The sequence below is a fragment of the Dipodomys merriami genome, unplaced genomic scaffold, assembly GCF_024711535.1.
Source record: "Dipodomys merriami isolate MVZ:Mamm:240054 unplaced genomic scaffold, mDipMer1.0.p SCAF_163, whole genome shotgun sequence".
Classification (NCBI taxonomy): Eukaryota; Metazoa; Chordata; class Mammalia; order Rodentia; family Heteromyidae; genus Dipodomys; species Dipodomys merriami.
The window spans coordinates 789,902-817,896 of NW_027202971.1; the positions used below are offsets into that span (position 1 = coordinate 789,902).

Consider the following 27,995-nt stretch of genomic DNA (forward strand, 5'->3'; position numbering starts at 1 on the left):
GTCCTGGGGCTTGAACTCTGGGCCTGGGCACTGTCCCTCAGCTCTTCAGCTCAAGGCTAGCACTCTACCACTTAAGTCACAGCACCACTTCCAGTTTTCTGTTGGTTTATTGGAGATAAGAGTCTCACAGACTTTCCTGCCTGGGCTGGCTTTGAACTGGGATCCTCAGATCTCAGCCTCCCGAGTAGCTAGGATTACAGGCGTGAGCCAGCGGCACCCAGCCTTAAACTTAATTTTGAAAAGTATTCTTTCCTTTTTCGTTTCTTCATTGAGCTCCTAAAGACTCTGGACATCCCAGTACACATAAAATAGGTTATTGCTTTGTCGTTTACTGGAAGAGGTCCTACCACAGAGTTTTAAGCCTTTCTTCCAGTCTAAAGTTTTGTTTGTTTTTGTGGTCCTGGCGTTAGATTGAACTAGGTCCTGCCTCCCACATGAGTCACACTCCCTGTCGTGTGTGTGTGTGTGTGTGTGTGTGTGTGTGTGTGTGTGTATGTGTGTGTGTGTAATGTAGCGAGAAAAGCCAAAGATTTAGCTAAGCATAATCACGTCAGATGTGTGTGTGTGTGTGTGTGTGTGCACGCATGCGCTTGTGTGTGTGTGTGTGTGTGTGTAATGTAGCGAGAAAAGCCAAAGATTTAGCTAAGCATAATCACGTCAGATCTCCGTTCTGTCAGGGAGATCCCGTTGCTGTGGTGTGCGGTCGTAGGCCCAGTGCCTCGATTGCCCGGGACAGGGCTGGCTAACACACCCAGAGGGCGGGTGGGGAGTTGGTCGCCCGCAGCAGCGAAGGGATCTGGGGGCGCCCCAGGATGTTCTCAGGTTGGATTGTAAGGATGGCTGCCCCCGGGCAACACCACTGATCCCGCAGAACTGCATACTTAAAACGGGGGAACTTCATGTAGCGCTCATTTTCAGAGCCCTAAGCTCTGTCAGTGCCCGCCGACTTTGCGCTGATTGGCCCAGGCCACCACGACTAGCTGCCGCAACTCCGGGCTCCTATTGGTCAGTCTGCGGGTGGGCGGTGCTCGGGGGCGGAACCGGAACCGCCTGCGCCGCGGGCGGGGCCTCGCTGGCGGCTGTGGCGGCGCTGGAGAAGCGGCCGCGGTGGCGGGACGCGGAGCCCCATGGTGTGGGGCCGCGGCCGGACCGCAGGAAGAACGGGAGGCCCGGACCGCCTGGGAGCATGGGGTCCCTGTTCCGGAGCGAGAGCATGTGCCTGGCGCAGCTCTTCCTGCAGTCGGGCTCGGCCTACGAGTGCCTCAGCGCGCTGGGCGAGGCGGGCCTGGTCCAGTTCCGAGACGTGAGTGTCGCCCCGTCCCGCCCGCGTCCCTGCCCGCGCCCCCTCCGGCGACCCCGGCTCAGACGGCCGGGCAGCCTGTCCAGCCCCCTCCGCCGGCCGGCCGGCCCTGCCGCCCAACTTCCGGCCGGGGCTGAGGGAGACCCGGCGGGCCGCGCGAGCTCTCGGCCCGCGGGCCGGGCGCGCTTGGCACGCAAATGGTAGAGCCGAAACCGCGCTGCGGAGGAGCCGGCGGCGCGGTGGCGACCGCTGGTAGGTGGTTTTGAAGGAGAAGTCAGGGAAGGCCTCCCGGAGGAGGCGGCCTCTGAGCTGAGGAGGGAGGACGGGCATGCGAGGGCTGCCGCAGCTCCGTCAGTCTTCTGGCCGACTGACACCTGTCATTGCGCGGTCAGGACCCAGCCCAGTCTGTTTGCGTGAATGGAAGTGATGTCCCCAAGTAATAATAAACCCTTGTTTATGCAGACGTTTACTTGTTTATTGTTTGTCCCCACCGTGGACCGCCAGGCTCCCGGGTGAGACCTTGCCTGATTTGTTCACTTCCCAGCAGTGGCACAGTCACTGGCGTTTACTGGCATTCGTGAGGATTTGTTGAATGAACAAACTCTTCTTGGGTGCTTGTCTCACCCAGGCACTGTTTTTGGTGCTGAAGTCTCGGTGTCAACCGAACAGACTAAATCCCGGAGCTCAGAGTTGACTGTCTGGGTGGGGACAGTGAACACACCCTGATTCCACCTGAGATACCCTGGCTAGGAAGGGAGTTGGAGCCTGCTGGCTCAGCCACCCGCATCCAAGCAGAATGGAAATGCGCTGGGGCCTTTATACTCCCTGCCGGTTCCCCTCATCTTCTGGGGGCTCCTTGCAGGGTGCCGCACAAACTCCTGAACTATACACGTCAGGTGCCGGTGAGGGGGGGCCCTCTGGTCTGTGTCACTGTGGTGAGTACTCCGGAAAGGCCAGACTTGTTCTCTGTCAGGTAGATCCGAAGCCAGGGACACTTAAGAACCTGTAATCTCAGGTTGGAACAACCACTCTAATCACCACAAAGATGGTTTCCTTAGTGCCATCACATGCGATTGTCCTGCTGTCAGCAGCACCATGCTCATCAGCCTGGGTCCCAAGTGCACCCCTCTTTCTGGGCTGGGTCACTGACCTCCGCCCTCCCTGGCTCCTCCCTTTGTCTTTTCTCTTGGTCGGAGGGGGCCAGTGGAGGATACACTCAGAGTCAGCCAGTGGGAGGGGAGTCCCATGACAAACTGGCATTAATGGGGAAGGAAGGTCCTCTCTCTGTTTTAAGCCCTGTCTCAGCTCCTCAAGTCTCTGCTGCCTCTCCTGTGTGAAATGCTTATCTTAAAAGGGTTCTGGTGCTGGGTGTGGCTCATGTGGTAGAGCCCCTGCCCATCCTTGAAGCCCTGAGTTCAACCCTCAGAACCACTACCACTACATAGATAAAAAGCTCTAGAGCAGGAAGTAGGGGCCACATGGGTGATCCCAGCACTTATCAGAAGACCAGAACCAGGGGTCTAGGTTGAAGTATACCTTCACATTTTTTTATTTTTAGTTTGTTTTTTAGTAGACTGAATCTCACTATGTATCCTGGCTTGCTGGAACTCAGATCTTCCAGCTTTAGCCTCTTTAGTGCTGGGATTACCACCATGCATGTACTTTTTCCCATTAGCTTTGAATTAAGATGACTGCAGTAATAGCAAAACCAAACCTGATCATTGTAACCCATATGGCAGAAAACCATCCACTGCAACACCAGGTATTTACTTCTTTATCGAGATCTTGCTGTTTGTAGAACCAGAGCATTCAGTGAAAGACACGCACTTTACTGCCGAATTAGTTTTGCTGGAGAACAGTTCTGATGCACGGCTTCCGTCCCCTTCCTAGTTGTGTCAGCTTTGGTAGGAACTTGGAAGTAGTCTCTGCACATTAACATGGCCTCCAGAAAGGGAAGGGAATGTGACAAACAGAGGTGAAGTCTGAATGTTGTCTTTCTTCTGGTTAATGCTTAAAACAAACAAGCAAACTGTGTTGTCTGATTGGTTTGTGAGAGTACCTAGCATAAACACTGGACAGAATAAAAAGAATTTTCACCGACGATGCCTCTCAACATGAGTGAAAGGCATCGTATGATTATTATGTAACTAGCTTATGTCCAGTATGGGACTTTTTTTTGTTGCTGTGGCACTGATGTTTCAAACTCAGAAGCTCAGACTTGTTGCAGGTGTTACACCACTTGAGCCAGGTCTCCACCTAGTAGAGTTACAACTTTATTGAGGTGCATCTACCCATTTCAAGAATGCAGTTCACTGTTTCTTCAGAAAGTTTACCAGTTACCTGACATGGTTTTAGAACATCTCTCACCCTAGGAAGCTGGATTCCTTAGACTTGCACACATAATCTTCCTTCCCTCAGCCGAGGCAGTGCTGTCCTCCAAGGGTCTGTGTGGAGGTGCCTGTTGTGGGTATTTCCTATTTGTGGAATCATGCAGCATGTGAGTTGGGTCTGGCTTCTTCCACTTCTGAAGGTCACTGGTGTGTCTGCTTTGTTCCTTTGTCTCAGTAGTAGGGATTTGGTCTGTAGTTTCTTTGCTCAATTTTCTATTGTTGGATTTTTTTTTTTCTTGGTTGGTCATGGGGCTTGAACTCGGCCTGGGTGCTGTCCCTGAGCTCTTTACCTCAAGGAGAGAGCTCTACCACTTGAGCCACAGTGCCATTTCGTTTTCTGGTAGGTAATTAGAAATAAGAGTCTCATGGACTTTCCTGCCCAGGCTGGCTTTGAACTGTGATCCTCAGATCTCAGCCTCCTGAGTAGCTAGGATTACAGGCATTACTATACTTCCTGTATCCCTGAGGTTGGTTTTTTATAACTTTTCCCCATAATAATGGTTTTTTTTCCTTTTTTAATTTCATCATGGGATATTTTAGGCCAAAGGATATCTTCTGATAAAAGAGTTGTCAGATGGTTATCCAGAAAATTTATTTCCATTCTATAGTAGGTAAGACTTGTTCTTGTCCCAAACTATGACCAGTAATATTTAAAAAATAATGGTCATATCTGGGCGCCAGTGGCTCAGGCCTGTAATCCTAGCTACTGAGGAGGCTGAGATCTGAGGATCAGGGTTCAAAGCCAGCCCGGGCAGAAAAGTCTGTGAGACTCTTATCTCCAATAAACCACTAGAAAACAGGAAGTGGTGCTGTGGCTCAAGTGGTAGAAAGCTCGCCTTGTGCTGAAGAGCACAGGTATAGCGCCAAGGCCCAGAGTTCAAGCCCCACGACCGACCAAAAAAAAAGGTCAGATGTGATAATATACAATTGTAATCTTAGCTACTCAGAAATAGAGATACTCTGAAAGGACTAGAATTCAAGTCCAGGCTAGGAATATCTCAACCAACTAAAAGGCTCAGGAGTATGGCTCAAATGGTAGAGCACCTACCAATCATGCCCAGGTTCAATTCCAGTATGGCCAGAAAAAAAAAATCGGAGGGTTGGTGTGTATGTACAAAGTCCTGGGTTTGATCTCTAGCATCAAAAATAGATAAAAAATAAATTTTAAATTTTAGAAGTTTAAAGCAAAATTTCTGTCCTTTCCTCAGCTTAACCAGAATGTCAGTTCTTTTCAAAGAAAATTTGTTGGTGAAGTAAAGCGGTGTGAAGAACTAGAACGAATATTAGGTAAGTTTATTTTTCATTTTAGTGTAAATAGTTACTTTTATCTAATAAACCTGTACCTTTTAGAAAAACTAGAAAATATAAACCAACAGAAAGGAAAAAAGAAGATGTAACTCATATTCTCCATTCCATGGTAATCACGGGGCTGGGAAGGTAGCTCAGTGGTAGAGCGCTTGCCTTGCATGCCTGAGGCCCTGGGTTCGATTCCTCAGCACCACATAAGCAAAAAGCAAAAAGCCAGAAGTGTCTCTGTGGCTCAAGTGGTAGAGCGCTGGCCTTGAGCTGAAGAGCTGAGGGACAGCGCCCAGGCCCAGAGTTCAGGCCCACGACCAACCAAAATTTAAAAAAAAATTAAAAAAAGGTTCTTAATTTACACATAGTAAGGGCTACCAAATAACAAAATGACCTGACTGTTACAGTGCAAATCTTTATTTTTATACAAGAATTGTAAACAATATTTAAAAAAAACTATGTATCCACACAATAGTGATTACCTTTTTTTTTTTTTTTGGGTCCAGTCGTGTGGCCTGAACTCTGGGCCTGGGCGCTGTCTCTCAGTTTTTTAGCTCAAGGCTAGTGCTCTACCACTTGAGCCAGCCACAGTGCCACTTCTGGCTTTTTGCTGCTTATGTGATGCTGAGGAGTTGAATCCAGGGCCTCATGCGTGCAAGGCAAGCACTCTACCACTGAACCACCTTCCCGGCTGAGAACCTTTTTTTTCTTTTCTTTCTTTTTTTTTTTTTGCCAGATCTGGGGCTTGAACTCAGGGCCTGAGTACTGACCCTGAGCTTCTTTTTGCTCAAGACTAGCACTCTACCACTTGAGCCACAGTCTACTTCCAGCTTTTTCTGTTTATGTGATACTGAGGAATTGAACCCAGGGCCTCATGCATGCTACAAGCACTCTACCACTGAGCCACATTCCCAGCCCTCAGTGTCATTTTTTTTTTTTTTTTTTTTTTGGGTCCGGTTGTGGGGCCTGAACTCTGGGCCTGGGCGCTGTCCCTCAGATCTTCAGCTCAAGGCTAGCGCTCTACCACTTGAGCCACAGCACCACTTCCAGCTTTTTCCTTTTTGCTTATGTGGTGCTAAGGAATCGAACCCAGGGCCTCAGGCATGCAAGGCAAGTGCTCTACCACTGAGCCACCTTCCCAGCCCCCCTCAATGTCATTTTTATCGGCAGTATGTGGGTTTACACCCAAGGCCTTGAGGTGATTAAGCAGCTGCTCTACCATTAAACCCTACCCTAGACCCTTCATTTTTGATAGCTGCATAGAATTTCATTGTGCTAAAGCCCTGTGACTTATTTATCCATTCTTTGTAGTTTATGACCTTAGGACTGTGGCTGAGTGCTAACTGACTACTTAACAACTATCATCTAGGTGGGAGAGGGAGGGTACAGCTGAGTACTGACTGGCCTGTTAACACTTAACACTCTCCACCCACCTCCTTGGGGCTTCTTTTATGGATTAGATCCTGTGATCTCTGGTTACTAAGGGTTGGACTTTTTTGTTGTTGTTGGTTGAGGTGCTTGAATTCTGGGCCTGGGCGCCATCCCTCCCCTCTTTAGTACAGCTACTTCTGGTTTTCTGGTGGCTCATTGGAGATAAGAGTCTCACAGACTTTCCTGTCTGGGCTGGTTTTGAGCCAAGATTCTCAGCTCTCAGCCTCCTGAGTAGCTAGGATTACAGGCATGATTTGCTCCATGGTAGGATGTGGCTCAGAAGTAGGTGGAGCTGCAAGGCTGGCATTTGGAAGACTGGCTTTTCAGTGTTCTCACTGTGTATGTCATCTGTTTAACTCTTGCTTTCAGTGTACCTGGTGCAGGAGATCACCAGAGCCGACATCCCTCTGCCCGAAGGAGAGGCTAGTCCTCCCGCGCCACCCCTTAAACAGGTCCTAGAAATGCAGGTAACATGGGCCCCTGGGCACAGAATCACACATGCCTTTCTGCCTTCTCCACACAGTGATGTGAAAACCACCACTGTGCTAACATTCAGTCATAGATGGTATGTGGATGCTCAGCCCTTTTCCATCATGGGGGGGGAAGGGCCCCCTTGCTGCTGTTCTACAGAGGCTCAGCAGATTATGTCTTGGCTTCTGTCCTGTGATGCTTCTTTATACATGTGGTAGGAAGGCTTCTCCCTGGTTGTCTGGGAGGAGGCATCTTCCACAGGTGATAAGTGAACTCCAGAGAACTCTGCAATGCGGAGTAGAAACCAGTCATCTGGTTTGGCCTGTTGGATAAGCTGATTATGTCATAATTACAGACACTGATAGTTTTCATAAAGCAGGGCACAGTACTAGTGTAGAGTAAATATAGTGTGTTAAGTGATTGGCTTTCATTGGCTCAATGGTATGGTCTTATGTATCTCTGGGTCTATTGTTTTAGTACTTACATATTGATAAGGATGCTTAATATGGGGCTGGGAATGTGGCTTAGTGGTAGAGTGCTTGCCTAGTACTCATGAAGCCCTGGGTTTGATTTCTCAGTACCACAGAAGTGGTACTGTGGCTCAGGTGGTAGAGTGCTAGACTTGAGCAAAAGAAGCTCAGGGACAGTGCCTAGGCCCTGAGTTTAAGCCCAGGACTGGCCAAAATAAATAAATAAATAATTTAAAAAAAAGAAGAAATTCCTAGGTTGCAAATTAGAGGACATGTAGACTTGATGTGTGGTGCTGAAGGAAAAGACTGGAGAGGTTCCGAGATTAGAGCTGAGGTGCCACTCCGGTACTCGAGTCTGCATAGCCTACGAGGTTTTCTGTCACATGCAGTATGAACTTCACAAGAGTGATTTGAGCCTAGGATGAGGGTCAATGAGGCACCTTTCCATCTTGACTTTTCTTACTCTGTCGAGTCCTGCCTTTTAAAAACCTCTCTTAGCAGCTTACCAGATAACTCTAGGAACTGAGCCAGCTCTAGTGATGGCTGCTTTTCTGTAGGAGCAGTTGCAGAAGCTTGAGGTGGAGCTGAGAGAAGTCACCAAGAACAAGGAGAAGTTGAGGAAAAACCTTCTGGAACTGATTGAGTACACGCATATGCTGAGGGTGACCAGGACCTTTGTGAGGCGGAACGTTGAGGTATGTGCAGTGTTTAGACTCCTTCCCAGAGGCCTTGGAGGCTGCTTGCCTGCATGTGTGTGCGCACGCGCGTGCACATCCATGCACTGCTTCCAGCTGACGCACTTCCAGCACAGCATTCTTCTTCACTTGGGGTTTAAGATGTGAAGAGCGCCTGCCTTTTTCTGGGGTGGCTGGTTTTAGCCACCACATTACTTCCTATTTGTGAGATGCTTTTGTTTGTACTTAAAAGAATCTTCATGATCATGGGAAAAAGTTGGGCAGTGGAAGTTGAACTCTAAATTTTAGTTTTCCATATTGCTAAGGGAAAAGGAAGGTGTGTAATTTAGAGAACGGAGGACGGTTTGCAGAAGGGAGCTCACACGTGCCTGATGCACAGCACCTGCACCAAGCAGCTCCCACTTGGAGGTTTGGGGACTTTCAGTGTTTGCTCAGACTTTACCCCCTGTGTGGTATCGCTGGTGCCTCCAGGACCTCGTGTGAAGAAGGCTCAGCCTGCACTACGCTGAGCTGACGTGGACAGAACAAGTGGTCCCCTTGAAACAGGTCCCCTGGTCTAGCTGTCACCTCTGGCAAAGTGACTCTTTTGGATGAAGCCACAACAGTGCCATGGTTAATGACACACACTTGGTCTTCCATCTCTTTCTAGTTTGAGCCCACTTATGAAGAATTTCCTTCCTTAGAGAATGATTCTTTGTTGGACTACAGCTGCATGCACAGGCTAGGAGCCAAACTGGGGTAGGTGTCAGTGGGGAGTGGGTGTGGGGGGATAGTTGTCAGTTTGGGTTAAGTGTGGGAGGGTGGCTGTCAGTGGAGGGTAGTTGTGGGTGTAGTTATAGGGGGAGGTGACACTAGGGCTAGTAGCAGAGGGTAGGTGATAGTGCAGGATAGATGTCAGTGGAGGGTAGTTGTGGGGGGTAGGTGGGAAGTAGTTGGGGGTAGGTAACTGTAGGACTAGGTATCAGTGGGAGGTAGGTGGGAGGCTGTTGAGGGGTAGATGTCAGTCGGAGGTAGTTGTGGGGAGTAGGTGGGGAATAGTTGGGAGGTAGGTAACTGTAGAAGTAGGTGTCAGTGGGAGGTCGGTAGGAGGCTGTTGGGGATAGATGACAGTAGGAGGTAGTTGTGGGGGGTAGGTATCAGTGTAGGGTAGCTGGGGGGTAGGTGTCAGTGGGAGGTAGGTGGGAAGCTGTTGAGGGGTAGATGACAGTAGGAGGTAGTTGTGGGAGGTAGGTATCAGAGGAGGGTAGCTGGGGGGTAGGTGGCAGTAGGGGTAGGTGGGAGTCTGTTGAGGGGTAGATGTCAGTAGGAGGTAGTTGTGGAGAGTAGGTGGGGAATAGTTGGGAGGTAGGTAACTGTAGAAGTAGGTGTCAGTGGGAGGTCGGTAGGAGGCTGTTGGGGATAGATGACAGTAGGAGGTAGTTGTGGAGGGTAGGTATCAGTGTAGGGTAGCTGGTGGGTAGGTGTCAGTGGGAGGTCGGTGGGAGGCTGTTGAGGGGGTAGATGTCAGTAGGAGGTAGTTGTGTGGGGTAGGTATCAGAGGAGGGTAGGTGTGGCGGTGGTAGGTGTAGGTGGGCTCCTGCCAGCCTGGGGTGGCCGCAGACTGGCCGAGGCTGGTGGGTGTTGGGGGTGGCCTGCCTGTGGGGTCTGTGGGTGTCAGTGGGGTGTCTGGTGGGGTTTGGTTGGGACAGCCTTCTCTAGGCAGTTGTGCTTTCCTAGGGGACTGGAAGTGCCCTGCCACCCTGCAGTCATTTACTTTGGGGTTTCAGCCCGGCATGCTTTACAGGTGGCTCTCTGTGCATGCACAGTCCTGGGGATTGAACTCAGGGCTGTGTCCTTGCTAGGCAGGTCCTTGAGCTTTGTCCCAGCTCTTTCATTTTGATTTTCTGTCTTTGAGACATAGTGTCACCAACTTTGCCCAGTCCTTCCTTCCTCCACCTTCTGAGTGGCTGGCATACAGCCTGTGCCACCATTTTGGTCTCCTAGTGTAGCCCTGTTAGCTTCCAAGCCAGGACCCTCCTAGCTCAGTCTCATGAATGCTGGGATTATAGGTGTATACCACCAATCCCAGCACAGCTATCCTTTAAAAGGCCGTTTCAGAAACATTTTAGCTATCATGTTAAATAAATGTTTTCAGCTGGAGAGTATTCAGACTGTCTTTGCTGTTTTGTGAATAATGGAAATGTGACTGGGCACAGTGGCTTAAGCCTGTAATCCTAGCTACTTGGGAGGAGGAGATCATGACATCAGGGTTCAAGACCAGCTGGTACATCAGAGTTCTTGAGACTCTTAATAAGTGGTGGGTTTCTGTATCCCAGCCATCTGAGGAAATACCATTAGGGGCTCCTAGTGTGAGACAGAACGTGACATTCTGTCTCAGAAAAGAACAAAAGGACCATCAGAGTAGCTCAAGTGATAGAGCCCCTGCCTAGCAAGTACAAGACTCTGGGTTTAAGTCCCCAGTGCCATTAATAAAGTACAAATGGAAACTATCATTCTGTTAATGCAACTTGGTAATACTGACTTCTTTGAGTCGACTGCAGGTTCTTCATTGTCTTATAGATTTATATCAGGCCTAATTCACCAAGGAAAAGTCGAAGCCTTTGAAAAAATGCTGTGGAGGGTCTGCAAAGGCTACACCATCGTGACCTACGCCGAGCTGGATGAGGCCCTGGAGGACCCTGAGACCGTGAGTACCTGTGCAGACTGCTGGGGGACAGCACAGCAAGTGTGGCCCTAGCCTTCCCCACAGGCGGGGTGACAGGCGACTGGCCCGCTCCCCCAAGCACCCAGTCCAGTCCACCTTTTTCACGTCTTCTGAGGGCCCATGCTTCCACTCTGCACCTTAAGCTGGAGTCCCACCATCTCCTTCAATCTGTCCTGCCACACCTGTCTTGCACACCTGCCGTGCACATCTGCCCTACAAGCCTGTCCCACACACCTGCCCTGCAGACCTGCCCTACATACCTGCCCTGCATACCTATCATACACACCTACCTTACACACCTGCCCTGCACACCTATCATGCACACCTGCCCTACACACCTGCCCTGCAACCTACCTTACACACCTGCCCTGCACACCTACCTTGCACATCTGCCCTACAAACCTACCCTGCACACCTTCCCTACACACCTACCCTACATACCTGGCCTGCACATCTACCCTACACACCTGCCCTGCAACCTACCTTACACACCTGCCCTGCACACCTGCCGTGCACACCTACCCTACACACCTACCCTGCTCTGACCCCTCCAAAGCTCCCTGTTTCTAAGGACTTGGACAAGAACTCCTGGGGTATCTGTTTTTTGCTCACAGCACTCAATGCCCTGCAGATCTAGTGGCCTGCATTTGGAAGAAGGTAGTATGGCAGCTTCTCCTCCCTGCCACCACTGAGTCAGGTTAGCCACATCTTCCTACCTCCAGGTTGCAGCAGCCCTGCACCTGCCTCCCGCCTACCCCCCCCCCCCCATTATGGTCTCCTCCCAGCCCCCACAGTGGTCCTGACAGTCTTCCACCCTCTACCACCTGCAGTGGTTGGGTGCTGGCACATCTCTGACTGCTGTTCCTGCTGCCATCTGTCCATCCCTCTTGCTTCTGACTGTGATCCGCCTGGTTTTCCTTTTGCTGGGAAAGAGCTCCCCGAAGTCCATGGAATTCCCTCCTTCACGTGGCCAGCACTGCACTGGGGCTTTGCTTCCTTACAGCCTCCCTTGTCCCTTCAAGCCTTATTCTCTTCATCGTCTGTATCCCTCCATGTCTCCTGGTACCTCTGCTAGTGTTTGGCAATAGAGTCAGCTCCTAGTCAGTTTCCTTGGATTTTTTTTGCCATGCCTGAGTACTATCCCTGAGCATCTTTTGCTCAAGGCTTTTTCTGTTTACATAGTACTGAGGAATGGAACCCAAGGCTTCATGTATGCTAGGCAAGCACTTTACCACTAAGCCACATTCCCAGCCTTGGTTTTTTTTTTTAGTGCTAGAGATCAAACTCAGGACTTCATGGATACTAGGCATCCATTCTGCTACACTGTGGCATTCCTGTGTAGATTTTTTTCTTTGTGCTGATACTGGGACTTCAACTAAGGGCCTCTTGCTCTCACTTAGATTTTCCTTTAATGCTGCTATTTTACCACTCAAGAAATTTCCAGACTTTTGCTGGTTAACTGGAGATATGAGTCTCGCAGACTTTCCTGCCTAGGCTGATTTCAAATTGGGATCTTCAGATCTCAGCTTCCTGAGTAGCTAGGATTACAGATATGAGCCACGGGTGCCTATCTTCCTGTTTAGTTTTTTGTAGAATTCTATTTTGTTGATATTTGCAAATTCAGTAGATTCTTGTTATTGGCAGTAACTGTCCTTTTGAGCCACTGTGGGTACTGAGTTAGCAAGTCTGGACATCAGGTCCACCGCTCCAGTCACCAGTGTCAGAGTCACCTTGATATTTGTGTTTTATTTAGATACCTTCTTTTCTCTTTTTATTTATTTATTTATTTATTTATTGATCGGTCATGGGGCTTGAACTCTGGGCCTGGGCGCTGTCCCTGTGCTCTTCAGGTCAAGGCGAGCACTCTACCACTTTAGCCACAGCGCCACTTCCCGTTTTCTAGTGGTTTATTGGAGATCAGAGTCTCACGGACTTTCCTGCCTGGGCTGGCTTTGAACCATGATCCTCAGATCTCAGCCTCCTAAGTAGCTAGGATTACAGGTGTGAGCCACCAGTGCCCAGAACCTTCTTTTCTCTTTTGAACTCTGGGTGTGGGTGCTATTCCTGAGCTTTTGTGCTCAAGCTTAGTGCTCTACCACTTGAACCACAGTTCCTCTTCTGGCTTTTTGTGTTTAATTGGAGATAAGGGCTTCTCGACTTTCCTGCCTGGGCTGTCTTTGAACCACAATCCACAGATCTCAGCTTCCTGAGTAGCTGGTGTGAGCCACCAGTGCCAGGCTAGACACTTTGTTTATTTTGTATTGTTGGTTCATTTACATTCAGCTCTTGGCCAACAGCGCTGTAACTCATGCCAATTGATTGAGGCTTCTTCAGCACATGTATTTCCCAGCAAACTGTCTTACCATGTGGCACTAGACAGCACTTCAGCGTTCTAGGTGGACATTTTTGACCAGCAAATTACCAATAGAAAGCTCAGAAAGATGTCATAAATAGCCTGAGAGAGGACACTTGGTTAGTGGATGAAAGCTGGGGAGGGGGTAGTGACCTTGACCTTGTTGGGGTTCACCGGTCCGTAGCAGGTGTTGAAAGGTTCTTGCTGCTCTGCAGGTCCAGTGGGAGTGGGATGAATGCTGGCTGTGGGGTTGTTTTAGCAAGCAGTGAGTGTGCAGATAAGAGGACTGTGAGCCAGGCGCTGGTGGCTCACGCCTGTAATCCTAGCTACTCAGGAGGCTGAGATCTGAGGATCTCGGTTCAAAGCCAGCCCGGGCAGGAGAGACCGTGAGACTCTTATCTCCAATAAACCACCAGAAAACCGGAAGTGGCACTGTAGCTCAAGTGGTAGAGCGCTCGCCTTGAGCTGAAGAGCTGAGGGACAGCGCCCAGGCCCAGAGTTCAAGCCCCACGACCGACAAAAAAAAAAAAAAAAGACTGTGCTTACTGAGCAATTGAGTGTATTCGGTCTGAGCTGAGTTTGGGCTGCTGAGGAGCACTTACCTGTCCCGTATTTGTTCTTCGTAGGGGGAAGTCATAAAGTGGTACGTGTTTCTGATATCTTTTTGGGGAGAGCAGATTGGCCACAAGGTCAAGAAGATCTGTGACTGGTAAGGAGAGAAGCGCCTAGAGGCTTCCCGAGGGTCTGTGCTCAGCAGGCACTGAGGTCCATTCTGTCTTCCAGCTACCACTGCCACCTCTACCCCTATCCAAACACGGCTGAGGAGCGCAAGGAGATCCAGGAGGGGCTGAGCACTCGGATCCAGGATCTGTACACGGTGAGGAAGGTGCACAGAGGAGCAAGCTCACTTGCTTGGGGGAGGTCTAGGATGTCATGAGGCTGCAGCTGTCTACCTTCCATCCCTCCCTTATGAAAGCGAGATTTCAACAGTCTCTGCAGTGAAGGCACTGGGGCTGGAGGCGTGGCTTCACATCCAGCACCACAAAATGATTTGTCAGATTGTCTGTCATTGATGACTACAAAGCATGAGGAACCCACATGGAAGTGGGGTGTCACTGGCCGCTCTGCTTAGACTTGCAGGCAAAACATGCATTTCAGCAAAAGGGGATTTCTTGGCACAAGGGCTGGGTGGAACTTGGGGAGAGTTCCAGAAATGGGGGCTCAGAATGTTGGCTGGGTCCAGTAGGCGAGCATGCGCACAATGACAAGGTCTAACATTCTGTCCCCAGGTCTTGTTCTCCCTGCTCAGCTGTTTTCTGCCCACTCTGGTGGTTTGCTCCTAGAGGCGGGTGGCTGGGGGGCTCCCCTAAAGTGGGTCCAGACTGTAACACACTTGAGGGCTGAACGCCGTGTTTGCTCTCCCCAGGTGCTTCACAAGACGGAGGATTATTTAAGGCAAGTGCTGTGCAAAGCTGCTGAGTCAGTGTACAGCCGTGTCGTGCAGGTGAAGAAGATGAAGGCTATTTACCACATGCTGAACATGTGCAGCTTCGATGTCACCAACAAGTGTCTCATCGCTGAGGTCTGGTGCCCCGAGGCGGACCTGCCAGGCCTGCGCCGTGCGCTGGAGCAAGGCTCGGTGAAGCTTTTTTTTTTTTTTTTTGTCAGTTGTGGGGCTTGATCTCTGGGCCTGGGCGCTGTCCCTGAGCTCTTCAGCTCAAGGCAAATGCTCTACCACTTGAGCCACAACACGGACTTACCTGCCCAGGCTGGCTTTTGAACCTTGATCCTCAGATCTCAGCCTCCTGAGTAGCTAGGATTACAGGTGTGAGCCACCAGTGCCCGGCAGCTCTTTCATTTTTTAAGACTGGGTCTTTCTAGGTAGCTGAGGGTAGGCCTGGGGCTCAGAATCCTCCTGCCTCAGCTCCTGGGCATTGGGATTTCAAGAGTGCACCCCACACCCAGTATTTTACATTGCTGTTTGGAATAAGTAGTATGAACTATAGAACCGTAAAGGGCTGGGCAGTGGCCACCTCCCGCAGCCTCCTTTCTGAGAAGAACTGTCATGTCTGTTCTGCCTCTGTTGCCCCCTTTCCCACAGAAGGTTTCATGCTACTCACATTGCCCGACTCATGTGACATGTCACGTCCCCCTTTCAAGACCAGGTGGCTTGTGTAGCACCATGTTTCACCTCACAGTTCCTGGCCTCCGAGGCCATCCTGAGTTAGAAATCCCATGGCAATAAGTAGCACTGGCCTTAGCTTCTCCTCCAGGTACTTGCTACCCTGTGCGTGTGCTGGCTTGGCTCGCACTGCCTGTACCTTTCTGAAGAATTTTGCAATTTTTTTTTTTTTTTGTCAGTCATGGGGCTTGAACTCTGGTCTTGGGTGTTGTCCCTGATCTCTTCAGCTCAAAGTGAGTGCTTTACCACTTGAGCCACAGTGCCACTTCTGGTTTTCTGCTGGTTAATTAGAGATAAGAGTCTCACAGACTTTCCTACCTGGACTGGCTTTGAACTTCAATCCTCCAATCTCAGCCTCCTGAGAAGTTAGAATTGCAGGAGTGAGCCACTGGTGCCTGACATTCCTTTTTTTTGTAGAAACTTTGCCTAGTTTTTCTTAGCATATATTACTAGTACATAGGAGTTTCACTGTGATAGTTCTGTGGATCCACTTTGACTTCCCTACTTTGCCAATTATCTGTTGGATTGTTGGACTTATAACTTCTAGTGACCTTTTTGTTTTGGTCAGTCATGGGTCTTGAACTATGGGCTGGGCACTGTCCCTGCGCTCTTCAGCTCAAGGCGAGTGCTCTATCGCTTGATCCACAGCGCTGTTTCCAGGTTTCTAGTGGTTTATTGGAGATAAGAGTCTCATGGACTTTCCTGCCTGGGCTGGCTTTGAACTGTGATCCTCAGATCTCAGCCTCCTGAGTAGCTAGGATTACAGATGTGAGCCACTGGCGCCCAGCTCTTCTCATTTTTAAATCAATAAATACTTCAGAAGAATCATAAACCATATAGAATTTTTGCTATCTGTATTACAATTACTAAATTATGATGATTATTTATTTATTTACTTATTTATTTAGTAAGGTCTTGCTCGGTAGACCAGGTTGCTCTCAAACTTGAAATTCTATTGGCTCAGCCTCCTATGTTCTGAGATTATAGGCATGCATCACCACACCAGCCTAATCTCTGTTTTACATTGGTGACTCCGGGCCTTTTATCCCCATGCTCCTCACGCCCAGCTCCTTCGCTCCTCCCCTTTGCCTGCAGCTCTGTTCCCGTGCTTCCTCTGGGAGCCATGGCCCCAGAAGATGCTGTGATGAGACCTCTTCCTCCCTCCTTTGCTGCCCTCTGACCTCTGACCATTTCAGTGCAGCCACCACAGGCTTCTGCCCAAAGCGGTGGCAGTGTGGCTTTCTAACTTCGTTGAATGGCATGTTTCTCCTTTTCTTTTCTGTGTGCAAGAGAGAGAGTGGGGCTGCGATCCCTTCATTCATGAACACTATCCCCACCAAGGAGACGCCGCCCACGCTCATCCGCACCAACAGGTTCACCGAGGGCTTTCAGAGCATCGTGGACGCCTACGGCGTTGGCAGCTACAGAGAGGTGAATCCAGGTGGGCGTCCAAGCGCACAGGCCTCCTGTTGTGCTTCCCCACTCGAGGACTGGGAAAGTGGGCAGTTGCTGGGGATGTGGGTGTCCTTGCGGTTGTGTTGGCATGGCTGTGAGTGTCCTTCATCCTCCCCACAGCCCTCTTCACCATCATCACATTCCCGTTCCTGTTTGCGGTGATGTTTGGGGACCTGGGGCACGGCTTCGTCATGTTCTTGTTTGCCCTCCTGCTGGTGCTGTATGAGAACCACCCCCGCCTGAAGCAGTCCCAGGAGGTGAGCCGTGCCCGCTGACCGCCACGCCCGCTGACCGCCACACGCGCTGACCGCCACGCATACTGACTGCCCCACTACTGCTGGGGCGTTTTGCTTTTAATTTTAGTTAAAAAAATTTTTAATGCCGGGCGCTGGTGGCTCACGCCTGTAATCCTAGCTACTCAGGAGGCTGAGATCTGAGGATCGAGGTTCAAAGCCAGCCCGGGCAGGAAAGACCGTGAGACTCCTATCTCCAATAAACCACCAGAAAACCGGAAGTGGCGCTGTAGCTCAAATGGTAGAGCACTCGCCTTGAGCTGAAGAGCTGAGGGACAGCGCCCAGGCCCAGAGTTCAAGCCCCACGACCGACAAAAAAAAAAAAAAAAAAAAGAATTTTTAATTTTACTTCTTTCTTTTTGTACCAATGCTGGAACTTGAACTCAGGGCCTCACTTTCTTGTTTTTTTTTTTTTTTTCTCTCACAGTTTTTTTGTTTTCTCACAGTTGGTGGCTACCACTTGAGCCACACTTGCGCTTGTGAGAGCTGCTTTTAAAATGCCAGCTTGGGGTGGTCTGTGTGTTGCAGAGGTGTGCACCTGGCGCCTGTGAGTGACAGAGACCTGGGTCAGGCCAGGCGACCCGTGTGGCATTAGTCCTGTCACCACGTTTTCCACTTTGCACAGATCATGAGGATGTTCTTCCACGGCCGTTACATCCTGTTGCTCATGGGCCTGTTCTCCGTGTACACCGGCCTCGTGTACAACGACTGCTTCTCCAAGTCCATGAACATCTTTGGCTCTGGGTGGAATGTGTCTGCCATGTACAGCTCCAGCCATGAGGCGAAGGAGCAGGAGAACATGGTGCTGTGGAAGTAAGTGGGGATGCTGCTGGACTGCCACAGAGAAGTGGGGTGAGCAGATCGAGAGGCCCCATCCCTCACACCTCCCCCTCCCTCTCACAGTGACACCGTGGTCCGCAGCAACAGGGTTTTGCAGTTGAATCCAAGTGTCCCTGGAGTGTTCCGAGGTCCTTACCCTTTCGGCATCGACCCTGTGAGTCCACCCGGTTGTCGGGGTGGCCCTCCTTTCCCAGCGCCACCAGGGATTTGGGGAGCCTTTGCAGATTCCTTCTTCATCTATGTCAATTATTTCTTCCCTTGGTCTACAAAGAGTGTGGCATGGAGCTGGCGTCATCATGGTGCTTGTGCAGCCCTGCTGTAATCCTAGCTACTCAGGAGGCTGAGATCTGAAGCTCGCAGTTCAAAGCCAGCCCGGGCAGGAAACTCTGTGAGACTCTTATCTCCAATAAACCACTAGAAAACTGGAAGTGGCGCTGTGGCTCAAGCAATAGAGTGCTGGCCATGAGCTGAAGAGCGCAGGGACAGTGCCCAGGCCCAGAGTTCAAGCCCCACGACTGACAAAAAAAAAAGTTGGAGTGGGATTTGGGGGAAAAGGCCAGATAGGGGTGTGGTAATCTGCACACCTACAGTTGTTTGAAGGGCCCCAGGTTTCACACAGCTTGCTGGGGTCACTACCACCTGTGTCTGTGCCCTTGTAGAGCTCTCCATGGGGTGTAGGGGACATGGGTCTGTGGAGTGTGGGATATGGGTACACAGGTGTCTGTTGTCTGTGGGATGTGGGGGCCATGGGTGTCTGTTGTCTGTGGGAGTGTCGGGGACACGGGTTTCTGTTACTGTGGGGAGCAGGGGCCACAGGTGTCTGTTTGTGGGGTGTGGAGAACACAGTGCCTGTTCTTAGGTCCCACCTCCCTCCTGGCAGATGGCCCCCACACCAGCGTGTTTTTAGCTCACAGGCAGGGATGGGCAAGGGAGCCATGTGTGGCTTACACTGGCTGCCCTCGTTCTCCTCCACTCCCGTGGGCTCAGTCTTTGGCCTGCAGTGAGTGTGTCTGGCCCTCCTGCCTAGGCTGCAGGCGGAGAGACCATAGTGTTGCTTCCCCTGCCATGTAGAGCCGCTTTCCCAGAATCCCTGTGCAAGGAAATGAACGTTTTCTCTTGTGTTTTATTTGGTCTTTAGATTTGGAACTTGGCCACGAACCGCCTCACTTTCCTAAATTCTTTCAAAATGAAAATGTCTGTGATTTTAGGAATTACTCACATGACTTTCGGTGTCATTCTGGGAATATTTAACCACTTGTAAGTACAGATTTTTCTTCAGCTATGTCTATAGGTTGTTAGAGATTTCTTAAATTTGGTTTCTGGTGGGCTGTGCTGAGTGGATGCAGGGCCAAGTGTGTTGACAGTGTGACTCGGCGCTGTTAGTTTCTCTGTGATCAGTCATTGCTTCACTCAGCAGGATGTTCTGGGCATGCACTGTGCCAGGCACCGTCCTGGCACTGGGCTTCGGCAGTGCGGGGCAGGAAGAGGATGTGTCCTTGTGGAGCTTATAAGTTAGAAAGCATTTTGGTGTTAAGAGTGATTAGAGCTAGCGTATTATGAGTAAGAGATTGCATGTCTTTCCCTAAACAGACTGCTCATTTACATCACCAGATGTAGTTTATGTCATTCAATGTGGTTGCTTTAAATTGTAACGTAACTGGAGACCTGAAGAGCTTTCACAACCCTTTCCTTATGACAGAGCATTTTGGAGGCAGATTCAAATCTGCAGGCTTACTTTAAGGGGAGCAAAGACTCCAGATAAAGGAGCCATGGTGAAAGCTGTGGTGGGGCTGGCTGGCGTCCCCCTCCTCCCTGGGCACCTCTGTGGGCAGACCCACAGCACCACAAAACCATGAGCCATCCAGACAAGCAGAGCCTCAGGACGGGCCTGTTGCCTTGTCACTAAGCACTTCACCCAGCCGACTCCCGCTTTGTGGTGATGGCTCCCTCCTTTCCCAGGCACTTCAGGAAAAAGTTCAACATTTACCTGGTCACCATCCCAGAGCTGCTGTTCATGCTGTGCATCTTTGGGTACCTGATCTTCATGATTGTCTACAAGTGGCTGATCTACTCGGCAGCCAATTCCCGGGATGCGCCCAGCATTCTCATCGAGTTCATCAACATGTTCCTGTTCCCCACTGCTGACACGCGTGGCCTCTACACGGGGCAGGTGCTCAGTCTGCCTCCCCCTCTGGGAGGGTTGGGAAGGTTGCCCCTCACCACATTTCCTAACACCTCCATGTTCTCGTGCTTCCCTGGTGTTCCCCACAGAAGCACGTCCAGAAGCTGCTGCTGATCGTCACGGCACTGTCGGTGCCCGTCCTCCTCCTGGGAAAGCCACTCTTTCTGTTGTGGCTGCACAATGGGCGTGGTTGCTTTGGCATGAACCGGGTAAGTGGGGTCTGTATGTGCCTGTCGAAGGCCTGGTTTAAAGCCAGAGCCTTCTCTATTGCAGGCTTCACGAGACTTTCATTCGTCTGCAGCCTGCATTTGCAAACCAGACCTTGGTACCTATTAGGCAAAAGTCCCCCACCCCACCCCCATACTCTCTACTCAGGATTCTCTGTGCTGGGAAGTGCCTCGTGGAAGCAGACTCATAATATCTGTCCTGTGTCTGGCCTCCCATAGCATAATGGCCTTAACTTTTCATTTGTGTTATCTCATATATTGAATTTTCCTTTTTAAGTCAGTATAAAAGTCTCTTCTGTGGATATTTTGTGCCATGTCTACGCATGCATTTGTGGGTGGGTACTTTACTGTTTCTGGCTTTGGGCTTTTGTGACTGAGGCTTCTATGAACATGATTGTTCTGATACTTAACACTCTTCAAGTCTCAATTTTCAATTCTTCTAGTTGCATAGGAGAGGCAGGGGTGCTGGATCACGTGGCACTTCTGCTTATTTTTGAGGAATCACCCCAGTTATTTTGCTGCAGCTGCAGCTGCAGCATTTACATTTCCACAAGGCTCTGTTTTGTCACATCATTACCAATGCTCATTATCCTCTCTGTCTCTCTTTCCTCCCTCTCCCTTTTTCTTTCTCCTTTTCTCCCTCTCTTAGTCACCACACTAACTGGCATGAAGTGCTCATTTTCTTTTAGGAAGCTTTTCTTCACAAAGCTGAATTGCTGAAGCAAGGAGTGATTCTGTTTGGTCTCAGCCTTGTGACGTGTGCTCTTCTGCTTGCCAGAGTGGCTACACACTTGTGAGGAAGGACAGTGAGGAAGAGGTGTCTCTACTCGGGAGCCACGATATCGAACAGGGAAACAGCCCAGGGGAAGATGGCTGCAGAGAGATGACGTGTGAAGAGGTAACTTTTCACTCTGTTGTTCATTTCTCTAGCTAAGTGTGTGATTATAAATAATAATTAGAGATACGAGGAAGTAGCAGCATGACTCTGAACTTCCTGGGCGCTGCTTTGGTCCTACACTTGGTGCTATAACCAAAGTCTGGATTTTCATTTTGTACTAGAGTATGTAGTGTCGGCAGTGTAGGTTATGGGAAGCAGCCTTCGGGTGGTGAACATGGCATCAGTCAGGACACCCTGTCCCACAGGACAGGTAAGAGTGGGCTTCCGGGCTTGATGGCAGCTCCTGGGTCTCCCATTCTGAGAGGTCTTTATAACTGTGTTTTGTATTTTAGAGTTGGCCCTATGATATTGCTTAATAAAGACTGAACAAACGGGATGCAGTAGCTCACACCTGTAAATCCAGCTACTCAGGAGGCTGAGATCTGAGGATTGTAGTTTGAAGCCAACCCAGGCAATAAAGCCCATGAGACTCATACCCATTTTAACTACCAAAAAAGCCAGAAGTAGCTATGGCTCAAGTGGTGGAGTGTTAGCCTCGAGTACAAAAGCTTCAGAGACAGTGTCTAGGCCCAGAGTTCAAGTCCCAGTACTGGGACCAAAACAACAACAAAAAAAGCTGAACAGAGTTTCTTGTAAGCAACATTTTTTTTTTTTTTTGTCAGTCATGGGGCTTGAACTCTGGCCCTGGATGCTGTCCCTGTGCTCTTCAGCTCAAGGCGAGTGCTCTGCCTCTTGAGCCAAAGCAGCACTTCCGGTTTTCTAGTGGTTTATTGTAGATCAGAGTCTCACAGAATTTTCTGCCCGGGCTGGATTTGAACCATGATTCCTCAGATCTCAGCCTCCTGAGTAGCTAGGATTACAGGCGTGAGCCACCGGCGCCCAGCTACATTTTGTCACTCTTATGAGATGTAGTGTTTTAATTTGTGATGTTTAATAAATCATAGGCTGGTAGAACCAAAAAGCAGATCTGGGATGCACTGGGGTACCTCGCCTAGTGTCCCCTCTTTCCACTCTGGCCTCTTCTGGTCCACTCTGGTCCCTTGGCACCTCTACTGGCCTTTCTGCTAACCAGGCACATGGCATGCTGTATACACCTGAGGTTCCCGAGGGCTTTTCCATTGTAGATGCCCCTGAGGCCTGGACTGGGTGAGCTCTGTGTGGGTGTAGCCATCGTCACAATCCCACTTGAGGCTCAGGCAGATGGGGGTGCAGTGGGGGTGTGAACCCCTCAGTCACTGAGTTGGTGAGTGTGAGAGCTTCCAGCAGGACTCAGATCCCTGCTCACGGCCTCACTTCTAGCATGTTGTTACCATTTTCCAAAGGCCAGTCCCTTCCTCGTGGTCCCAGGGTCGTGCATGCCAATGGAACAGGCCTGGGACAGTGTCTAACACATTCTGTGTAATCTCTCTCAGTTCAACTTTGGAGAGATCCTGATGACGCAGGTGATCCATTCCATTGAGTACTGCCTTGGCTGCATCTCCAACACCGCATCCTACCTGAGGCTCTGGGCGCTCAGTCTGGCGCATGCACGTAAGTTGCTGCTCCTATCCACTGGGGTGTTAGGTGAAAACCCACAGCACTGCGGGAGATTTCCTGCAAACAGCACTGTCTCACAGGTAGTGTGTGAACTACTGCTGGGTTGCTTGAACATAACTTATTATTATGTGTGTCTCTGGTCTCTTGGTCAAGACTTGAAGTGAAAATCAGGAGACTCCCTGGCATTCACAGCCTCACTATCAGTACTGTTACAGGGTTGGGCCTTGCTATATTTTGTTCAACCCTGCCTTACTGAGGACAGTTGCTTATTTATCTCAAGGGGAACCCTGAAGCAGTGCTGGTTTGCAGTGTAATTGCAGGAGGGCCTGCTTGTTGGTTCAAGCACAAGTGTTTTTTCCCTACTTGGGTTAGATCATGCTTACTCTCAGCATGATAACTCCAGACTCAGTTCCTCTCATGGCTTAGTAAATGGGAACACGTGTGTTCAAACTCACAGGCTGCCCACTCCCAGCCTATACTGCCTAAGTATTACCCATGTGCTTTGTGACAGGGTGTCTGTCTGTCCTGTCTCTTTGGCCTGTGTGGTGGTCAGCATGGCTTCCAATGCAGGCATAGGCAGCAGAGCGGCAGTTCTGTCGCTTCCTGTCTGGTGAAACCCACGGACAGAAGTGGATAATCAAGGGAGGGCGCTGGCCGGCCAAGGGAAACACAGGGTGAGGCCCAGAGGTTCCAAATTGTTCTATACAGGGAGGGTGCAGAGGTCAATCCAGACTAGAGCAGAACACGATGAATCAGACAAGATACTTGTTCTGCATCTTGTGCCCTGCTCACCAGGGTATGCCAAGGGAGGTGCCAGGGCTGCAGATGAGCTACGGTGACAAGGGAGGGAGACACGCTAGTACTCCCTGCTTCTGATCTCTTAAAAGCAGGTCTGTGGTTTTTCATACTGTGCTGAACAAAACAAACTCTGTTTCAGAGCTGTCCGATGTGCTGTGGGCCATGCTGCTGCGCGTGGGCCTGCGCGTGGACACGACCATGGGGGTCCTGCTGCTGCTGCCCGTCATGGCACTCTTTGCTGTCCTCACCATCTTTATCCTTCTGGTCATGGAAGGGCTCTCAGCGTTCCTCCACGCCATCCGCCTCCACTGGTGAGTGGGGCTGTCCACTTGAATTGGTGTGCACACATGCATTCTGACTGCCCAGTCACACTTTAGAAACAAAACAGTTTAACTACTGATGGTAGTTCTGCTTATGCTCAGAAAGTAGCTACTTAGGTTTCATACTTCCATTTACTTTACTGTAAAATACCTCTCAGCTCTCAGGCTGTGCGTGTGTGCGCACACGCTTTTTCTGGGGCTTGAACTCAGGGCCTGGGCACTATCCCTGAGCTTCTTTTTGCTCAAGGCTAGTGCTTTACTACTTGAGCCACAGCTTCATTTCCTGCTTTTTTTGTGGTTCAATAGAGATAAGAATCTCATGGACTTTTCTGCCTGGGCTGGCTTCAAATCATAGTCCTCATATCTCAGCCTCCTGAGTAGCTAGGATTACAGGCGTGAGCTACCAGCACCTGGCTTTCAGGCATTTCTTGCTGCTTGCATACATGTGCACACACTCACACTTACCTCTCCAGCTAACTGTGCTGTACATCCAGTGACCTAAATGGAAGAGGCTCTGTTGTGTGTGTCTGGGGCTCCCTAGCTTTCCTGTCACACGCAGAAGGTGAGGCCAGGCAGGGTGTTTAAGGACAATTGTCTGGCAAACCTGGTGTGTGGGGCAAAGCAGTGTTAGCACACAAACTTTGTCTTTAACTTTCAAATACTGTTTTAATGTGACTTCCAATCTCCCATGAATATATGTCCTTTGCTTTTTTGCAGGGTAGAATTTCAAAACAAATTCTACACTGGCGCGGGCACCAAGTTCATTCCTTTCTCATTCAGTCTGCTCTCATCCAAATTCAACGGCGACGACAACGTGGCATGACCATCCCGCCAGCCCGACAGACTCTCAGATCCAAAGAGAATTATCATGTTAGAGATTCGCTCGCCAGATTTAGGCTGGAAAAGCTCTGTCTTCATTGATTGCCTTACAATACAGCAGATGATTCTGTAAGCTGCACCTCTCCCTCAAGTTAATTATCTTGTAATGTTGGCCAATTTGGACCTATAAAGTTCTTTTGGTTTTTTATTACAAACAGAAATAAGTTAATGCCAAGTGTTATGTTAGAAGTTATTTTTTTAAATGTAGGCTTAGAGGAGAGAAGCCAATTTTGAATGTCCAATCAAAAGTGGTCTTAGATATTTGATTCCTTTTAAATCTTATTAAAAAATAGTTATTCTTTCACCTGAAGTTGTCAGATAGTATTTTCCAACAGCTAAAGTTTAGCATGATTTCTTTAAAGATTTTTTAATGGTGAATAATCAAAAGATTCATATTCTGCTTAAGAATATGCAACTGAGCGTGGTGATGCATGCCTATAATCTGAGCTCTCAAGAGGCTGAGGATAAGGATTAGGAGTTCAAAGCCAGCCTGAGCTTCATAGTGAGATCTTGTCTCAAAAAACTGAGAGAGGGCTGGGAAGGTGGCTCAGTGGTAGAGTGCTTGCCTTGCATGCATGAGGCTCTGGGTTCTATTTCTCAGCACTACATATGCAGAAAAAGCTGGAAGTAGTGCTGTGGCTCAAGTGGTAGAACACTAGCCTTGAGCTGAAGAGCTAAGGGACAGCACCCAGGCCCAGAGTTCAGGCCCCACGACCAACCAAAAAAAAAAAAAAAAACTAAAGAGAGTGTAGCTCAGTTGGTAGAGTGCTTGCTTAGCATGTACAAAGCCCTGGGTTCAATCCTCAGCACTTCAAAAAAAGAATATCCAAGACTTTTTTTTTAATTGTACGCTGTCAAGATTTCGAATAGAGGATTATTTGTACAGTTTTTTCTTGTTTTAATAAGTGGGGAAAATGGGATGTAATAACACAACGAATAGTTTTCCCACTTATGTATATATTTTTAAAAAGACTCTTATCCTGTTATTCTCATTTAAAACCAATTATGATCATTGTCAGTTTGGAAAGATAAACTGTCCTGAGCCTTAAGACCCAGTGTGACTGCAGAAGCTATCAGAAGGGAACAGTTCGAGCTTAGTGACCAGCCTGACGATGTCGTGGAGCCAGAACCATTTATACTGAGTAAAAGAAAGGTAAAAAGTAGTATTTGTATATTTTATAGTAAAGTATAACTTAAGGTATTTTACCCTGAAAATATTTCACTTGTCCTTGAGAACAGTTTAAGTTTTTTACTTTCAGACTAATTTTCAATAAAAGGTCTGAAGAAGGTAGTTACTCATTGAAACCTTTAAGCACTATTCAGATCAGTTGAAAAGTAATTCTCATTGTGCCATTCATTTATCATCTTGAATTTAAATTCATTGATTCACTTTCATGAATCTGAGTTGGTCCTTTTGAACAGTCTGGTCGTTCCATAGCTTTGTATACTATGTCCAACTTTCCAGTTTTACTTCAAGTGGTCATAGATAATTATTTCCCAAAAGAAATCCCACGTGTTGGTACCATCAGTGTTCTGAGTACACATTTCTGTGCTCCCCACCTTTCCGGGGGAGCATCTTCATGCCAAGCCAGGGTTGAGGGGTGCTGTACCAGAGATTGATCTTTGCAGGTTGTTTCAAGGCGTATGTATAAGGGTGAATTGAACATCGTTACAGCTGTGACTGTAAAGTGAAGCCTCTCTGCTTCTAGACGAGTCTGTGCTGCTGGGGGATACAAGTCACCTAGGGCTGCTCATCCTTCCTTTTGCCCTTCAGATTTAATATGATGATGATGAAGGACCTCTGGCAAGGGTCTGCCCCAAAGTTTCCTTCCCCAGGAAGGTGTGGTGCTGGGCTTTCTGCTGGGCGACCATGAAAGCTGAGTGATGAGACTCAGCTCCAAACCCCACCTGGACTCAAGCCCCCACAGCTGTCGCTGGTGTCCCTGCATGCTCAGGATCCTTGAGGCTGCTCCACCTGGCGGCAGGGGGCAGCTGCGGACTGTCTGCGAGCTTGGGTTTAGTTGCTCTTTTGGCATATGTCATGGGCTGCTGTGGTTCTAGTGGATGTCTCTTAGGGCGCAGAGTGTTGAATGTGTAGAATGCAGTGACATAAGTGAATTCTGGTCCTACTATGTGAAAGGAACTCTGGGAATATAGTCAATGATGGTGTTTTAAAAAGAAAGATGTAAAAAATTCCGTTTCTGAAGTGGTGGATCCAATGGCGTCGCCCGGGTGGCAGCTCCAGCCTGTCTAGTTTTGGTCCTGTTGTTGTACATGCCATCGTCTCATAGCCGCTGTCCAGAGGGAGAAGGACAGGTTGTCTGAATGGCCTCCACGTCTACTTTCCTGAGCTAAATGTGCTCTGTGTGAGCCCGGGCCTCCCCTCTGGGCAGGAGGGCAGCAGGCTCGCGCCCACTTCCCGGTGCTCTGTCTGCATCCCTGCATCCCCCCCCCCCCCGCTTTTTTTTGAGATCCAGCCTCACTGTATTGTTCAAGCTGACCTTGAACTTGCATCCACCTGCCTCAGACTCCCCAATCACTAGGATGCTAACACTTTTAAGGATATTCTATGGCAATATTTTCAGTGGGTTAGAAAGGCATAGATTCTATAGCCTAAGGAACTCACGGTGGTCAACTAAGCGTCCAGATCTAGAGCCTGACCCATTCTGGAAGACAAACACGTAGCTCCCATATCGTTTGTGCAGCTTGTCTTTAAAAACAAAGTTTCTCCCTTCAGGTTGTGAGGTTGGCTTTGGCATCATGGGGTCTCAGGGACTCAGGGACCTTCACTCGGGATGGACACAGGTGCTGTGGCTGAGCTTTGAGACACTCAGAACATTGCAGCTAGCTCTTTATGAGACTTTTTTCCCTTTTTTTTTTTTTTTGCCAGCCCTGCGGCTTGAACTCAGGGCCTGGGTGCTGCCCCTGAGCTGCTTTTGCTCAAGGCCAGCGCTCTACCATGGAGCCACAGCGCCGCTTCCGGCTTTTGCTGTGTCTGTGGTGCTGAGGAATGGAAGGAACCCAGGGCTTCAGGCACGCTAGGCAGGCGCTCTGCCTCCGAGCCGCTTCCCGGGATCCCGGGAGGGAGCCGCTTCCCCCGAGGGCCCGGCGCCGGCCCGCGGAGGAGGGGCCGCTCCCGGGCAGGGTCTGCTGCGCACCGGACCGCCGGAGCCGCCCTGCCCCGTCGGCTCCGAACTTCCTTCGCTCAGAACAAATAAATCTATATTCTTAAGCCGTGCTGTGGTGCATTCTTGTTTGTGCCTGGCTTGGCCTCG

At 49.6% G+C, this 27,995-nt stretch overlaps 1 protein-coding gene across 3 annotated transcripts; it reads left to right on the forward strand.

Moving 5' to 3' along the window:
- The first annotated feature begins 1,087 nt into the window (after nucleotides 1–1,087).
- Nucleotides 1,088–27,952, forward strand: Atp6v0a2 (ATPase H+ transporting V0 subunit a2). 3 transcript variants are annotated; one of them, XR_011372343.1, is made up of 21 exons: nucleotides 1,088–1,303; nucleotides 4,899–4,977; nucleotides 6,787–6,884; nucleotides 7,916–8,053; nucleotides 8,703–8,791; nucleotides 10,613–10,739; nucleotides 13,737–13,819; nucleotides 13,894–13,987; nucleotides 14,537–14,749; nucleotides 16,583–16,733; nucleotides 16,868–17,004; nucleotides 17,666–17,853; nucleotides 17,944–18,034; nucleotides 19,019–19,137; nucleotides 19,840–20,050; nucleotides 20,152–20,271; nucleotides 21,068–21,187; nucleotides 22,600–22,717; nucleotides 23,661–23,832; nucleotides 24,559–24,789; nucleotides 25,740–27,952. XR_011372343.1 is itself a non-coding variant. In XM_070024867.1 (20 exons), exons 1-20 carry the CDS (start codon nucleotides 1,187–1,189, stop codon nucleotides 24,662–24,664), a joined length of 2,571 nt encoding a protein of 856 aa, XP_069880968.1. In that variant the 5' UTR covers nucleotides 1,088–1,186; the 3' UTR covers nucleotides 24,665–27,952. The 3 variants fall into 3 exon arrangements, 2 of the variants coding, with proteins under 2 accessions (XP_069880968.1, XP_069880969.1); XM_070024867.1 differs by having other exon boundaries at nucleotides 24,559–27,952; XM_070024868.1 differs by having other exon boundaries at nucleotides 13,737–13,753; nucleotides 24,559–27,952.
- The last annotated feature ends 43 nt before the right edge of the window (nucleotides 27,953–27,995 follow it).

Excerpts from the sequence above, each read along its gene's own strand:
- Atp6v0a2 (XM_070024867.1), top strand. The coding sequence starts at position 1,187 with ATGGGGTCCCTGTTCCGGAGCGAGAGCATGTGCCTGGCGCAGCTCTTC. Across the intron at positions 17,854-17,943 it reads GAGAACATGGTGCTGTGGAA|TGACACCGTGGTCCGCAGCA; the intron begins GTAAGTGGGGAT and ends TCCCTCTCACAG. Across the intron at positions 20,051-20,151 it reads GTGGCCTCTACACGGGGCAG|AAGCACGTCCAGAAGCTGCT; the intron begins GTGCTCAGTCTG and ends TGTTCCCCACAG.